A 15,426-nucleotide genomic window follows, 5' to 3' on the forward strand; every position below is an offset into this window, starting at 1 on the left:
CAGAAACATGTTGGCCCTACATAGATCTTTTTGGATTTCTACCAAGCAATATAGACAGTGATTCTTTCACACTGTCACCTCACTATCTTTTAATCTGACATCCAGGCAAACAATATTAAAGGTCCTTGTTTGCTTCGATAGCCATTTTAAGACACTTCACTTGATTTATTTTTTGCACTGCACACATCAGCCCCTCTGTTCTACGTACGATTGCGGTGACCGTACTGCGGTCTTGTGTTGCGTTGCTAAAATACAACTGGGCGACCGCACATTGACCAAGGTTCGGAAGTCCTACATGATGAGGCTCCGCCATCAGGTGGGCTGATAGGACTTAATCAGCAATTTTCTGTTAGCCCATTTGTGACTTTGTGTCATTTAAGTTATTTCACTTTCTGTGCAAACACACCAGTGTTAACTTTTGTTTCTCAGCACCACTCGACCTACAGGCTTCGTTGTTATTGAAGTAGTTACACAGGGGGTATCTGCCTGTCTGGTCGTTAAACACTTCCCTCGGACCCTCTCTTACGAGTTGTTGTTATATAGGCCCTTCACGGACCCCATTCAGCAAGTGGCCATCACCACAGATGCCTCTCACAGGCTGCGGGTGCATCTGAACGACATGTTTGTGGACTCCTCGGCACAAGGGCCCCAACATCAAGGACCTCGATCATCAGGGATCGTTCTCTGCACTTTCCCTCCTCTCCTCCGCCTCCTGTATGTAGTGAGGAAGATGAGGCAAACATCCCTGATGCTCACATACAGACACTCTCCTCTATTCAGGATACCAGTAGTCCAGGCATTCATTGAGGGTCTTAAGATGGTTATGCTTCCCAGACTACCTCCTGCCCCGATAGGTCAAGGGCACTTAAGTTTGCTGTGCTCCCTTTTGTCTTAACCAGTGCAACCCTGGTGCTCACAAAAGCAATGGTGGTGGTTGCTGCCATCTGCAGAGGTTGAGAACACCAGTCTTCCCATATCTGGACGACTGGTTACTGGAGGCGGAGTCACCTCAAACAGTCACCAACCAATTCCAGACGATGCCCAACCTATTAAACTAAATAGGTTTTTCAATCAACATGCCGAAATTACACCTGACTTCTGCACGATGTCTCCCCTTCATCAGAGCCATTCTGGATATGGTACAATTGAGATCCATTCTCTGCCTCCACTCTAAGACATTCAGGTGATGACCTATATGTTCACACCTACTCCTTCTATAATGCTGCACTGGGAACTAAATCTTCTTTTGACTTTTTTGATTTACTTACCCTTTGAGCCTATAAATAGTTGCCAGTTATGCCAACTCATGCTTGAAACGGCATCCTCATTGCAATAACATCTGCCAAGCGAGTGAGTGAACGTCAAGCCTCGTCTTCTGTCACACCATTTGTCTCCTTTTTTCCAGACAAATTAGTCCTTGGAACAAAAGCAGCAATCCTAACCAAGGTAGTGACGCCCTTTGATTTAGGATTGTCCATTACCTTGTCAAAATTCTATGCACCACCTCATCCGTCGAAGGAGAAGGAAGGGCTACATCGTCTCGATCCTAAGAGGGCCTTCGTTTTTACATCAAGAGGACCAGGGAATTTCAACAGGATGACCAACTGCTTATCAGGTTTTCCTGGGCATGTACGGGCAAATCCGTACCGAAAAGGAGGATCTCTAGATGGATTCTCTTGTTATTAAGATCTGTTATGGACTAGCCAATAAGCAGCCCCCAGAAGCCTTGCGTGCTGCGCATTCCGCAGAGCAAAGGCTGCTATCACTGCGCTGGCACGTGGTGTGCCAGTCTTCGACATAAGCCAGCTACATGGCTGTCCTTCCACGCGTTCACCAAACATTACTGCCTGGATCGCCAGGTTCAGTGGTACCAGCACTTTGCCAGAGAGAGGATATCCTGGTCTGAGTCATTGCACAGACCCACCACCGGGCCGGTAGTGCTTTGGTATCCATTCAAAAGGTGGGCAGTCTACAGTTAGAAGTCTATCAGAAGAACAAGATTATTTCTATAACTCCTTTTCTGGTAGAGTCTCTGATAGCAAATTCTTCACCTACCCTTCCTTTTCCCCTTTCTGTGGTATGGTCTTGTATTGTCCAATCCTAAGAGTCCATCTCAAAACGTTTCATATTGATTTCTGTGAGATGCAAGTCTGTCGGCACGGACAGAGTTCAGAAAGCAACTGGCACGAGCAGGTGGCGTATACATACTGGTCTCTCTGTCACTTCCTTGTGGGACAGAGCGGCATGAGGTAGACGGAACACCGCCACCCGTCTGTGCAAGGGGGAATTGCTATGCTAAAGTTTCCGGATCCAGACTTATAAACGGGAATATTCAAAAGGTGAAGAATCTGTGGTTAGGTGGTCTCTACCAGAAAAGATGTTACCGAAGGAAAGTGACTAGTTCATTCATAGCATGTAGATTCAAATCCACTGTCTTCCCTGGAGGCCTGTGCTAATAGCACATCTCTCCTATTAACTAGCTAACACTACACAATATGCATAGTGCATCAAGCCGCGCTAACCAGATACTCCAGAAACATTCTCACCTGCTGTGAAAGACAATATACCATTGAGTCAGTGTCCATCTGGACTTCCTGGCTAAAGAGGAAGTCGCAGGACATTTTGTGACTCAAGGGTTCTTCGAAGGAAAAACAACTTGCAAATGTCTGTAACCAACACTACATGGCAGGAGCAACAGAGGCTTCCAGGGTAAATAATATTTTCCTTTTCTTGTAAGTGGAAATTAACGGAGTGTATAAAGACTTCTGCTTGTTTACTAGCAGCCAGATAAACATGCTTGCTGCCAGTGAACAGGGTGGCGTCCATGCCAATGCCAGTCTTAGTCCAGCTTTTTGCATTATTTTCTACAGAAAATATTTTCATGTGTTTATATGTGACACATAATTAGCCAAACATCATTTTGTCACCTCTCCAGTAATATGCTTTGATATTTCTGGTAATATTTTTAAAGACTGTATGGAGATGGCTTTCGAGCTGCCTAGTCGTGTAGCTGCAGAGGCCCACCAACACCACGGAGGCAGCTAAAGAGGGAATCGTGGCTGCCATCAGTGCATGTAGCTCTCAGTGGGCCCAGGCCGACTGTGGCGTTAAAGGGCCCAGGCCAAGGTGGCGTTAAAGGGCACAGGCCAAGTGGCCCAGGCCAAGTGTGGCGTTAAAGGGCCCAGGCCCTGGGGATGCCGGGGGAATAAAGAGCCGCTGAGTCTGGCACAACGCATGGGTCCTTCTGGGGCCACATACGTCATATATCGCTGCACATCACAGATCGCTATAGGTGACTATAGATTTGGGAGCCCTTCAGGGGACTTGGTCGCCTTTTGGTCTATACTTGCCAGGAACACTTCCGGGGCTCGCATATTAACTAGGGGTGGGCAGACATTTCCGTTCCGCCCACGGAATGTGCGGAAATTTGCCCTTCCGCAAAGAAGGCGGAAAAACGGGGCAAATGTCCACACACTCGGGGCGAGGAATGCGCATGCGCAGGCTCCCGCGCATGCGCAGTTTCAAGAAGGTGCGATAGACTGGAAGAGATGTCTCCGCGTTAAGGTAAGGGTTTTAAAGTTTATTTCTGGCTTTAATATTTTTAATATTGCGGGCGAGCGGCGGGCGGGTGTCACGTGACGGAAATTTGCGGAGAGGCACAGAGATTGGTTCAATTTCCGTGCCTCTCCGCGTAAGTCCATTCCGCAACTTCCACTCACCACTAATATTAACACTTCACATGGTGCACACTTCGAACAGACTGTGTCTTGGAGCTGAAGTAATACCCACCCAATGATGCTCAAGTTGTCTCACTGACAAGAGGTTGGAGCGTAGAGGTGGGCAGTAAACCCAAATGATTGCTCGGCTCGTTTTGGCCTCCAAGGTGCAAGAGGACGTCGACCAGAGCCGGGTACTTGGCTCGAGCTTTCAGTGGCACACGCCCCTCTAGTATCAAGCACCCATTGTGTTGGGTATGAGGCGGAAAAGGTGCCAACAAGTACCCACAACCTGTATCTAAACAGGCCTTGTGTCCCTGCCACTACCAGGTGCTTAAGAGTGCTGCACCCACATGCATTGTGCGTCGTTCGGCTGCTCTTCTACTTACTGCTGTTGGGTGTCTTCTATCGAGAAGGACTTGCTCAGATGCACCACATTAAGGTTTGTTTGACCAATACTACAGGTGTGTGGGCGCTTTCGGTTTGGCAAGATGTTAAACTTAAAACATGCTTGCATCAATTTTACTTGTAACATATGTGCACTATTCTGGGAGGAGGGGATACTTTTAATTCATTCTTTGAGCAGTAGGGTAATTGTTTCATGAAGGATGGTAGTCAGGAAATTAAGTGTGAAGTCAGACAATCTGAGTGTGCGACAGAGGTTTGGAAAATGAAGAGCCCGGTGTCTGTGGAGCCCGGTGTCTGTGGAGCCCGGTGTCTGTGGAGCCCGGTGTCTGTGGAGCCCGGTGTCGGCGGCGCCCAGTGTCGCTGGAGCACGCAATCACAAGGGGAGTATCGTATCGGGTAGTTTGGAGCTGGTGGACTTGGGTGATGAAATCTGAGCCTGGACTCATTGGTCCGGTGCTTGGTTCCATCACTTCCTTCTTTTTTGCATCCATAACTGTTAAGCTCCCCCTTGATGCATTGGAAACCAGTGTTTTCCAAACTTCTGGAAGAAACTCTGGTAAACCCACAGTTCGAAGTGGTCCAAGTTGTGTAGCAGATCAGACAAACTCCATGACCTGTTAATGCTTTGCTGTAGCTGCTCCTATTTGCCAACTTTCTCACAGTCTCCAGCAGACTTCGAAAAAATTGGTTATGCGTTCTCAATGCACTCCAGTTTTTCTCGAAACTTGGCACGCTTGTCGGCTCACCAGATTTTTTCCCTATGGCCTGTACACAAGGAGCATGTTGGGACGGAATGTCCACTGCATTGGAAAGGGGCATGCTTCTTTAACTTTAACATGTTTCTTTAACTTTATTTTGGCCCAGGCATCATGCTAACCTATTGTGTGTGCAGAGGCATAGCCCTGTCCCTGATGATGGTGGACCCAGACCTGTTGTGTGACATGGAAGGGTGCACCAAGCATGCCTCCTGCCAGGCAGCGGGCTACCACCTTCTCCCAGCTACATCACGTAAAGCGATGCTGGCAGCAAACGGTCTTTTGTACATTCGTATTGTGACCAGACCCTTCTCTCTGTGTCCGTGAGAGCAGTCTACCGGCCCCTTTGGTGTAAACTTGTGCTGTTCTATGAAGCACAGAACATTGCAAGAGCACCCTGTGTGCATGTCGTGTGTATGCAGTGCATGATGTGTGTATGCAGTGCATGCCGTGAGTGCATGCCGTGTGTGCGCAGTGTATGCCGTGTGTGCGCAGTGCACATGTAGTGGGACTCTGTGGGTTGTGAGTCGCAGTATTTGGGCCTGTGGGATCAATTTTGGATGGCCCTGGGTTGGCATGGCACCAAATAGAATGAGTATAGCTTCCCCAGACAGTGGAAGGGTATCGCTTGCCTGCATGCAGTGTCTCTACGATGGAGACCCTGAGGCTGAAGCAAGGAGGATGGAGGCATGGCTCCCTCTAGGGAATCTATGTAGTCCTGGTTAGCAAAGTACTGCTGCGTAACTCTTCATGAGCACTGCCAATGTGGGTATCATATACTCCCAAAAAGGCTGCCGCAGTGGATAGCGTATGGTCCCAGTCGAGTTCCAAGTACCAGACTCTCGGAGCCCAGTATGGTGCCATCAGACTCAGCTGTTCTCAACCCCATCAGACTTTTCTTTCTTCACTCGCTGTGGTATCTGGTATAGACAGAGGCAGATCTTTTCTCCCGGAGCACCTAAAGAGGGAAATCATTGGTCTCCATATGTTTTCAGACATAGCAAAGAGGCCTACCAAGGACGTGCCCCTGTGCCAGGAGGCCCTGCGTCACCTTCTGAAGCAGACACCACTTGTAGTCGGCAAGATGACGCCTGTCGAGTTTATCTACCCTGATGTCGAGAGATCCCGCTAGATGATTGTAGATTCACCCAGCACCGCAGCTTCAGCCCCGGCAGGTGGAGGGCCCGCTTTGCTGCAGTATTAACCTGGATCGGCGTGCCATTGATGGAGGCCGAAAGACTCTCGAGCCCATCGCTCCAGTGGATTTATGTATTGGTGGCGTTCCACCAAAGACCTCACAAATGTTGTTTTGATGTATAATGTTTACTCCTAACTTTATTGTTTAAAAAATCCATAGAATATACTACACTGGAATCGGTGTGTTAGTGGTTCCTTTGCGCTCTGCCATTATGTAACCCTCTATATTACGATTGTGCTTATGTATCATTACCTCATAGTATATCATTCCACAGGAACCACTGTTTTTCCTGTATAACTATTACCCTGGCTCTGTAGTGAGTAGGGTTCCCCTGTTACTCTTGGACTGAGAGAAGTAGTATTGTCCCCAGACCCCCTCCACCCAGTTCCCACTCCTCCACCCAGTTCCCAGACCCCCTCCACCCAGTTCCCAGACCCCCTCCACCCAGTTCCCACTCCTCCACCCAGTTCCCAGACCCCCTCCACCCAGTTCCCAGACCCCCTCCACCCAGTTCCCAGACCCCCTCCACCCGGTTCCCAGACCCCCTCCACCCGGTTCCCAGACCCCCTCCACCCAGTTCCCAGACCCCCTCCACCCAGTTCCCAGAGCTCCTCCACCCAGTCCTTCTGGCACTTATTCCACCAACCTGACATATACGAGCTCAACGTATTTTCTTTCCAACTTGATTTCAAAACATCTTTTAAAAAAATTCCTTTTAACGAAACCAAGAATACCCTCCCAACACTGTCTGAATGTCACATCAGATATAATGTTATTTCAGCGGTGAGACGCAGCCATAACCTAACGTGTATTTGTAAAGCGCACATTCACCCAGAAGGGCATCTTGGCGCTGAACAACAGATGTTTGTTACCCAACTCAATGGTACTCATTTTATCGACCTCAGACGGATGAAAGGCTGAGTGGACCCATCGGGATTTGAACCTGTGACCATGAGGTTGAACACATGTCCCTACAGTGGATGCATTAGTCCAGTGAGCCACCAGAGCCGGCATAAAAGCATTTAACAAAAATACATTATTAAAAACCTATCTATGTCTAAATGTCAGTCATGCCTGATGCATGTCACTACTCACCATTCCCTTGTCCCGTGAAGTCTGTGGTGTGAATGTGTACAATACACGTCTGTTTTAGCCATTCGTCCACTTGCACGACGACGCCAGGGCACACACCTCAATCTTGTTTATTTTTGATTCTTTGTTGACCACCAAGACTGTTTTTTGTCCCATGACTGTCCTGATAGAAATTCGAACGCTTTTGACCAAATAAATGAATGTACATCCATAGAATTAATGGCTGTTTTGCACACTGGGGGTCCCAAGGCATAGAACATCGCATGGATTCACTTTTATCCCACCAAACAAGGAAGGCAAGTCAGTATTTCATAATAGTTGTCGCAAACGTGACATTTTGACACTTACCGCGTGTGGTGGTCTCTCACGGACTCTGAAGTAAGTCTTTGCAAATCCAACCGTGAGCATTGTGGTCAGTCCATAACTTCAGTCAGGAAGGGGTTCAGAAGATGCTGGTTGAAGGGGCCCTGGGGAGTGGTGTGGAACAAACAGGGCCATAAAATACCACCCAGTCCAGCCTTTGGGAGGGTATCTGCCACTCTTTGGGGTGAGGTTATTTCAATGTCTGCATTGATGCAATACTATGCGTAACTGTACTCTACAGGTGATGCCAGCTAACAAGTGTGACATGTCTCTGTGTTTAACAAAACCTTGTGGCTTCATTTCAGAAAATTTGCACCAAGGTGCTCGGTGTGCAGGGAGGCCATCATGCCGGCCGCCGGTCAGGAGGAGACCGTTCGCATTGTCGCCTTGGACCGGGACTTCCACGTAGATTGTTACCGCTGTGAGGTAAGTCTGACCCAATATGAGACTGCTATTACCACATTCCTGGGTAGTGTCTGTAATGCTGCTCTCTTCTTTAGAACATCACTTGCTTAGAATATTCTTTTCAAATCTCTGGACTGTCTCTCTGGCCTCCTTGATGCTTGAGTGACACCATCGGAAGCCAAGGAACCGACTACCTTGCGAGACCATAAGACTCGCTCGCTGACTTCAGGCAACTCAGCTTGGCCACCTTGGAAGATCCTGAGGCGTGTTGACTGTAGGCAATCCAGCCTCCCGGTTTGAATCAAACCATCTTTTTCAGCATCTCTGTCCAAACAATCGGCCTCCATAGAAGACCCGCTGCCCATTGACTGCAGGCAATCCAGCAACCCTTGCTTGACTCATACTAGCGACTCGCTGACCGCAGGAATTCAAGCTCGGCCACCTTGGGAGCTCCCCCTGGGACCCGCTGGCCATTGCTTTGATCATAACATCTTTGTCCCCTTCTCAGGCCATGCAAGTGCCCACCTTGGAAGTCCCGCAGGCATGCGGTCTATTGATTGCAGAGAATCCATCGTCCCCGTTGTTCGAATCATACCGTCTTTGTCCAGCACCTTAGGCCTTATGAGTGACCACCTCCAAATCCCCGAGGCCCATTGACTAATGTCAGATTGATGAGGGAGTGAGAGAGTAACCCACAGGCTTCTTGGCACTGTAAATGCAAAGTTGCAGTAATAGAAAGAAAGTGGTGGAGACACTTAGTGAAACCAATAGGATTTTAAAACTTGACTAAGGCTTCCATGGCAGGCCATTTGCAGGACACCCAAAGAAAGTCTGTTCCATAGCGGGGTCAAGAACTGAGAAAGCCAAACCACACTACCTCCGGGGCCCACAAAACCTGCACCTGGCTAGAACGTTGCTAAGTAGCATTCCCCCAATGTTTTGCGTTCTTTTTTTATCTACCTGATGAGCTTCAGTCTCTTTTATAACCTTTCCGAATCTTGGAAACTGTGAACTGAAAGCTATACCCTATTACAGCCCTTGCTCCCTGCTCCCTGCTGGTTTCCTGTAGCCATGCCCAGGCCCACAGATCCTTTCCCGTGCTTCACGGATAATACCAGTTGCTGTACGACTGAAATACCCGGTAGTCCCTCTTCATGTAAATGGTTCAATATCCTGCTGGATTCCTCAGCGTTTCAGGTGTTTTCTATTTAACTTTTATGGCAGAACAGGTCATCCTTGGATTCCTCCAAGATGTTTCCCTCGTCTGAACTTTCTTTCCAACAACTCTTGGTGCGCGCAAGACTACCACGGCCTGTGCCCAAACAAAGCATTGCAACTTGACTGGACAGGCTGAGAGAAAATTGACAGAAAGGACAGTTCCCCTCAGCTGGTCTTTTATACCTTACTGTGTCCCTGCATCTGTCCAGTTCAAGTTTCCTTTGCATATTTTCATAATTTTTCCACTTTGCCTGTGCTCCTTCTCACGCAAAGGGAAATTTGTGTCTGACGCAGTAAAAGTCCGAACTCTGCGGCGGAGGGTGCGAGTGAAGAAGCTGGTTGTGTTCTTCGTGCGTGGAATGTGGCCTGGGACAGGATTGGTTGGGTTAATCTTGTAGAGATTGTCACCAATATTGCGAAGACCGAGATGTACCTCCTTTGCTTTTGGGTTATTTTCTGAGCTAGCCTTTGTGAGCTACTTAAGTCAGCTGGAAGTGTGTAAACACGTTTCGTTGGTGACAGAGGTATGGATGAAGATGCTCGTCCCACCGCAGGAGCTGTTGATTCTTGTCATGGTCTGTTTCAATAGCAAGCCAGAAGAATTCTGAGCACCCTCTTCAGTGAGCCCGCGGATGCACCATCAGAGCTTACTTTGTTTCCAGTGAGTGATGGAAACCCTTTAATGGGTCGCGTATCTGAACATAATTCACGAAGGAAGAAATGCATTCTAGATTTAATTCCTCTTAATCTGTGGTGGTGTGCCTATTCATGCAAAAGAAACACACTGACACTTTCTTTTTATGCCTGGAAATTAATAAACATCATATTTGAAGAAGGGGATCTTGCTGATTCCACCAGGAATCATCAAGCAAGAACCTCGACAGTTCTAGTCTGGAGCTTCCAGCAAGTAAACCAATCCATCCTTTAACTCTTCAGCTTTTGAAAGCACGGTTTACTTTTAATGGCCTCAGTAAACCATCTAAACAGTATATCCTTTCCATCTGCCCTCATGTAAATACAAATCTCTACTGTTATCAGTCCATCTTTTGGGGTAAGTAATCAATGTAGTGCTTCAGTCAATCTCCAAACTATCATTTTACCTGTATCGGGTGATGGGAGAATTGTATCTATGTAAGGGTCGTATATTGGAATTATAATACTCTTTTAAACTAGTAAATAAAAACCTCAAAAAAATAAAACCATTTAAATATTGGTTATTGCATTAAAACAACAATTGATTAGAAAAGCATTCAAATGTAAATCATGGCTAGCCATTAAATAAAAATGTGATTATAAGGGGACATCAACGTGAAAAGTTAATCCAAAGGGATTTATAATTCAGCTACATCTTTAGGGGTTTGAAACTGTTTAGTTAAAATATTCAGTGTTTGATGGTTCCAGTTAACTACATTTCTTCCAACCTGAACTTTGCCTTTTAACATAAAAGCACAAAATTGAATTTTATGCAGGTTGTTTTTGCAGAAAGCCGATCTGTTCCATATCCCCAATCCCCTTTCCCTTTTGGTCTTACTAAGTATTTACTCTGGCCAATGATAGTTCAGATTTCCATAGAACCACAGTGCCTGAAACTATCATTTGGTACTCCACTTCATCACATAAACGTGTCGGTTTCTATGATCCTACCGAAACTTGGTAGAACAGACGCGTGCTATAACAGAAGGGCGTCCACTCTGCACTTACACTCATTCCTTGCGAGGTATCTCAGACGCAGCAGTGGAAGGCTGGTGAGTGGGCTTGTGCACGTTTACTGTGGCTACTTAAATTGAAATTACTACCACTAACAATGCATTATCAGAGATAAAAGGCTCAGCTTCTGACCAGTTTTGGCTCAATGGTAGAGCGGATCTTTGACATGGAACACCAAAAATACTGTTAAGAGCCCTTCAGATTCAGTGTCCGCAAGAAGAGCTCTAATCACCAGCTTCGTGCTCAGAGTAGCCTAAAGATATTACAGAAACCCGTCTCATTCTTTTACTCGTGGTATTTCATTTTGACCTCCATTGGATACAACTGAATTCCATCACCACATGAGTTATCTGCAAATGGTCCGGTTATAGCTGTGTACACTTTTGACCCACAGACATTGGCTTTACTACTGTTTTCAAGCTTTGTCGTCTTAACTGATGCTACTGGAAAGTTTTTGGGACCCTAGGGCCTCGCACCCTTGAGGATCAGTCTGACGTTAGCCTCGGTAAGGTGTTTGAGTTGGGTGTTTCGTAAGAGTCAATAGACTGAGATAGAAAATGTCATGTGAGGCCAAAAAGGTGTACCAGATCTTTACTCCAGTAGGACTACTTATGGTATTCAGATGAAATCCTGCTCTTGTCCACCAGACCTCTTCAGCACGGAGGTGTCCAAGGAGGATCCTTACACAGTTAGGGAAGTTAATTCAATACAGGGACTATTTTTACCGTAAACCCTTCTAAATCCCCCAGTTGCCTTGACTCCCCTTTCTGAATTACCTTTTAGTATGGTCGGCCTTCGTACTCTCCTTAATTTTGCTGATTCCTTTTTTTATCTCCTTTTTTTCAGGACTGCAGAGTCCTCCTGTCCGAAGGTGACAACCAGGGCTGCTACCCCCTCGATGGACACATCCTTTGCAAGACCTGCAACTCGACCCGAATCAGGGATTTGACCGCCAAGGCCAGCACTGACCTCTGAGCCCACTTCGAAGTCTGCATGCTAAAAAGAAAGCACATCTTTATGTATTGGTCACTTCTCCCCTATCCAGGGCCTTCATTCGTACTGAACGACAAAGAGGACTGAGTTAGAAAGAGATGCTGATTTATTCATAGATCACAAGAAGCACATTGAGAATAGGTTAGGATTTCTCCTTCTCACACTATACAGAACACAAAAGACTCTATGATGGGTCTTCACGCACGTAAATGCCTTTCCCTGTCTAGACACAGTTAACTTTTTCTGATCGCATTCATATGAATTGTACAGGAACTTTGATGTCCTCACCGGTTTGGCCTTCCTTTATAGTGTCACAACCTTCTTTTTTGCACATCGGCATGAAACGATAGTTAGCCAGTCAAGACGTTAAAAGTTCCCTGGTGCTTTGGAACACTGTAAGTTGGCCTTCAGACATAAATGTGCATTTTTTATGAACATGCTGATAACACTCCAGGGACAGAATTTACAACACAGGAAGTTTCAAAAATTTGTGTGGCATAAGATTGAGTGAATTATTCTACTGAATTGGGTAATTTTGCTTGGATAGCTATCGATAACTTGTCGGTGTTGTCGTAGATGCATGATTCTCGTCCCCTCTCTTCCCTAAGAGCGTTCTTGAAGTGCTGGTTGTGGGCGTCGAAAGAGTTTTCTTTTGTTGTGCCAAAGGGTAGGTGAGATGGCCATGAGTGTTAGCCATTGTGGCCAGTACAGGTGTTGAGCATGAGGGTGTTCCTGTATCCCTCACACATCGAATGTGTACCTTGTCGACCTCCGGTCATCATTGTTCTCGCTCAGGACAGTAGGGCCCCATCGTTGTCCTCTTACCCAGTGTGAATTTCTGCATGCTGCTAGGGACCTACCTGAGCAGGGATCCTTGGAGTGATCTGTGAATCCACTCACTGATCTAGCCTAACAACCAAACACTATCTTGTAAGTGTGGTTGTGTTCGTATGCGTGTGTTACGTGTGTGTGATAATTGAAAATATCAAGTTGCCGATGGGTTTTAATATTTGATGCTTCAATGAGTTAGTTTAGCAGTGATGGCCTGTGAGCTGCCCACTGAGACAAAATGCTTCTTGAAAGCTCATGGATCAAGTTCAAAAGCATTCATCAACCATAGGAAACACAAACCCTGAAGTCTTTATTTATACAGGAAGCGATTGCCTTCTATGCAGTATTAGTGTATAAATGATATTAGGTTGTAAAGGCCTCTCCCAGCATCATTTGCTTTACATTGCCAGTAATAAGTTGAATGTCTTCAGGTTTCTTCCTCATTCCAGAGCAGTCATGAGGTCCCAATGATATGGCAGGGTGATCCTACCTCTGAGCCTCTGGTGTGTTCAGACCTGGTCCTCGGCTTCCCACCATCGCACATCCCCTTCACGTCCCCTTGGCACACCTCTGACTCCGCTCTTCTCCAATGTCATCAGATTCATAAAGCACCAAGACCCCTGGTTGTGTCTTGGAACATGACACACGCGTTAAATGGCCCCCATCTCTCTTGTAGCTATTCTTCATCTTTTATCACCTTCACATGGCTGAATTTATATTTCTGAACTTGTTTAAAATCCGTACCTCTGGTACAAAAGTCTGAATTGATTGGCATGTGCAAGGCAGATGTAAGTACACAAATATAGTCTGATCCAGAAAATAGCAGACATGTTGGGGTTTGAGAGGTTGCCTATAAATAATAGAAAGACTTTAATGTGTTGGTAACACGTAGCTCCCAACGCATTAGTCTCTTTTTTAGCTTTGCCGTTGTTTGTAACTTGGCTTATTTAAAGCATCCACCATCTTTGGAATGAGATGGCTGCCCGGCGCTGTGCTCCAAGAGACCCATCTCCAAGATGAATTTGCTACTTGATTTTTCAATTTTTTGGGAGGGGGAGAGAACGTGCACATATGTGAATGCCCCAGAGAGGGGTGAATGATCGTCAGGTGGTGGGTTATGACTTTGTTTGCCACCATCGCCGCATGCTATTGAGTAGCTCTGGAAAGGGTGAAGGGTTTCTACTTGCAGAGGCGCCCAAAATATTGTCGCTTTTTGATGATTACCCATTTTTATAAATTCTGTTGCTACTGTTAGCTTAAACGCAACACAGTTGTACTAGAGTGCCTATGCTGCTCCGCAAAGGGGGCGTGGTCCGTATAGTGTCTTAACTGTTCTGCAGAATTCAGTTTGTTCAGTAGAGTGCCTACCTACTCATTGGAGGAGGGCATGGTCTGTAGTGTGTTTACTGCTCTGCAGAGTGAGGTGTGGTATGTACAGTGCCTTCCCTTTTCAGCGGAGTAGGGCGTGTTCTGTAGAGTATCTTTACTACTTACCAGAGTAGGTTGTAGTCTACAAAGCCTACTTGTTGTTTTCCTAGAAACACTATCTTTAGCTACCTCAGTTAATCTTCAGGTTGCACAGATGTTCTCCCCCGCTTTTGCCTTCAAGGCCTTTCCAAAGATATTTAGGGAACATATTCATTCTGGAAACTGCATCAGGTATTTCGGGGGAACCGCTCCTTCAATTTTCGAAGTTTAAGAAGCGGATCATCCATTGCTTCAGCAGCAGGTAGGGTTTGGAGCAGACAAGGCTGACCTTGGCTGGTAAACCCCTGTCTTGTAGATGGAGGATTCCGAGCAAATGACTTCTTTTTGGACTAAATGTATTTTGAAGACCTATAAACAAGGACTTCTTTAGTACTAACAGATCACCCAAAACTCACCTTTCACTGATTGAATACATGGCCTCTGTCTCTTGTAAGCAACACATGAATGTTTACCAGGGTTACTTCTGTATAAAGGCCTTTAATCAAAATCTTTACGTCTCGTAGCCACTCGCCCAGTCTTCCAATATGGTGCAGTGAGATCAGTCATTCCAGATGTGAGGTACAAATTCCACCCAGCAGTTAGGCCAAGAAGGTATGTTTTTTTTATATAAAGTACTTCTCAGAAGCAAAAACCGAGGGCACACACGGGTAAAACTTTAAGCAGTGAAACTAAAAAAAACAGGACTCTAAGATGAGCTTAAATCGGACACACGCTGTGAGCTTAAAGATCAATAGAGCACTAATGCCTAAAAATGTACATATTAGAAGTAGAAATAAAAGCATAATTTGTAACTAAGTCACACTAAGGGATGACTCTACTATCAGACTATGACCTAAAAGGGAAACACCAACACAAAGGGCAGACAAGAAGTTAACACAAACGGCTGAACGTTAAATTCGACCCTGAAGTTGAGAATTAGAAAAACACTTGGAGATGGATCTAATATGAGCCGCTACCAGCAGAAACTAAAACACACACACACACCTGAAAGCGAGCACGGATGAGCACTACAAATAGAAACCAAAAGCAAATACAGATGAGCACTACAAATAAAATTCAAGAGCGAACACGAATGAGCGCTACAAATCGAATCCAAGAGTAAACACGAATGAGCACTACAAATAGAATCCAAGAGCGAACACGAATGAGCGCTACAAATCGAATCCAAGAGTGAACACGAATGAGCGGTACAAATAGATCCAAGAGCGAACATGAATGAGCTCTACAAATTGAATCCAAGAGTAAACACGAA

The 15,426-nt window shown here is 46.1% G+C and overlaps 1 protein-coding gene across 1 annotated transcript in view; it reads left to right on the top strand.

Annotated features, from left to right (window-relative positions):
• LPP (LIM domain containing preferred translocation partner in lipoma) overlaps positions 1 to 15,426 on the top strand; it is a 327,664-nt gene that overhangs the window by 311,402 nt on the left and 836 nt on the right. The window contains exons 8-9 of the mRNA XM_086944622.1: positions 7,838 to 7,958; positions 11,709 to 15,272. Of these exons, the coding sequence (XP_086800748.1) occupies positions 7,838 to 7,958; positions 11,709 to 11,837 (250 nt within the window). The 3' untranslated portion in view covers positions 11,838 to 15,272. The remainder of the gene's footprint in view (positions 1 to 7,837; positions 7,959 to 11,708; positions 15,273 to 15,426) is intronic.

This window comes from Lissotriton vulgaris, chromosome 11, assembly GCF_964263255.1.
Source record: "Lissotriton vulgaris chromosome 11, aLisVul1.2, whole genome shotgun sequence".
NCBI classification, from domain to species: domain Eukaryota; kingdom Metazoa; phylum Chordata; class Amphibia; order Caudata; family Salamandridae; genus Lissotriton; species Lissotriton vulgaris.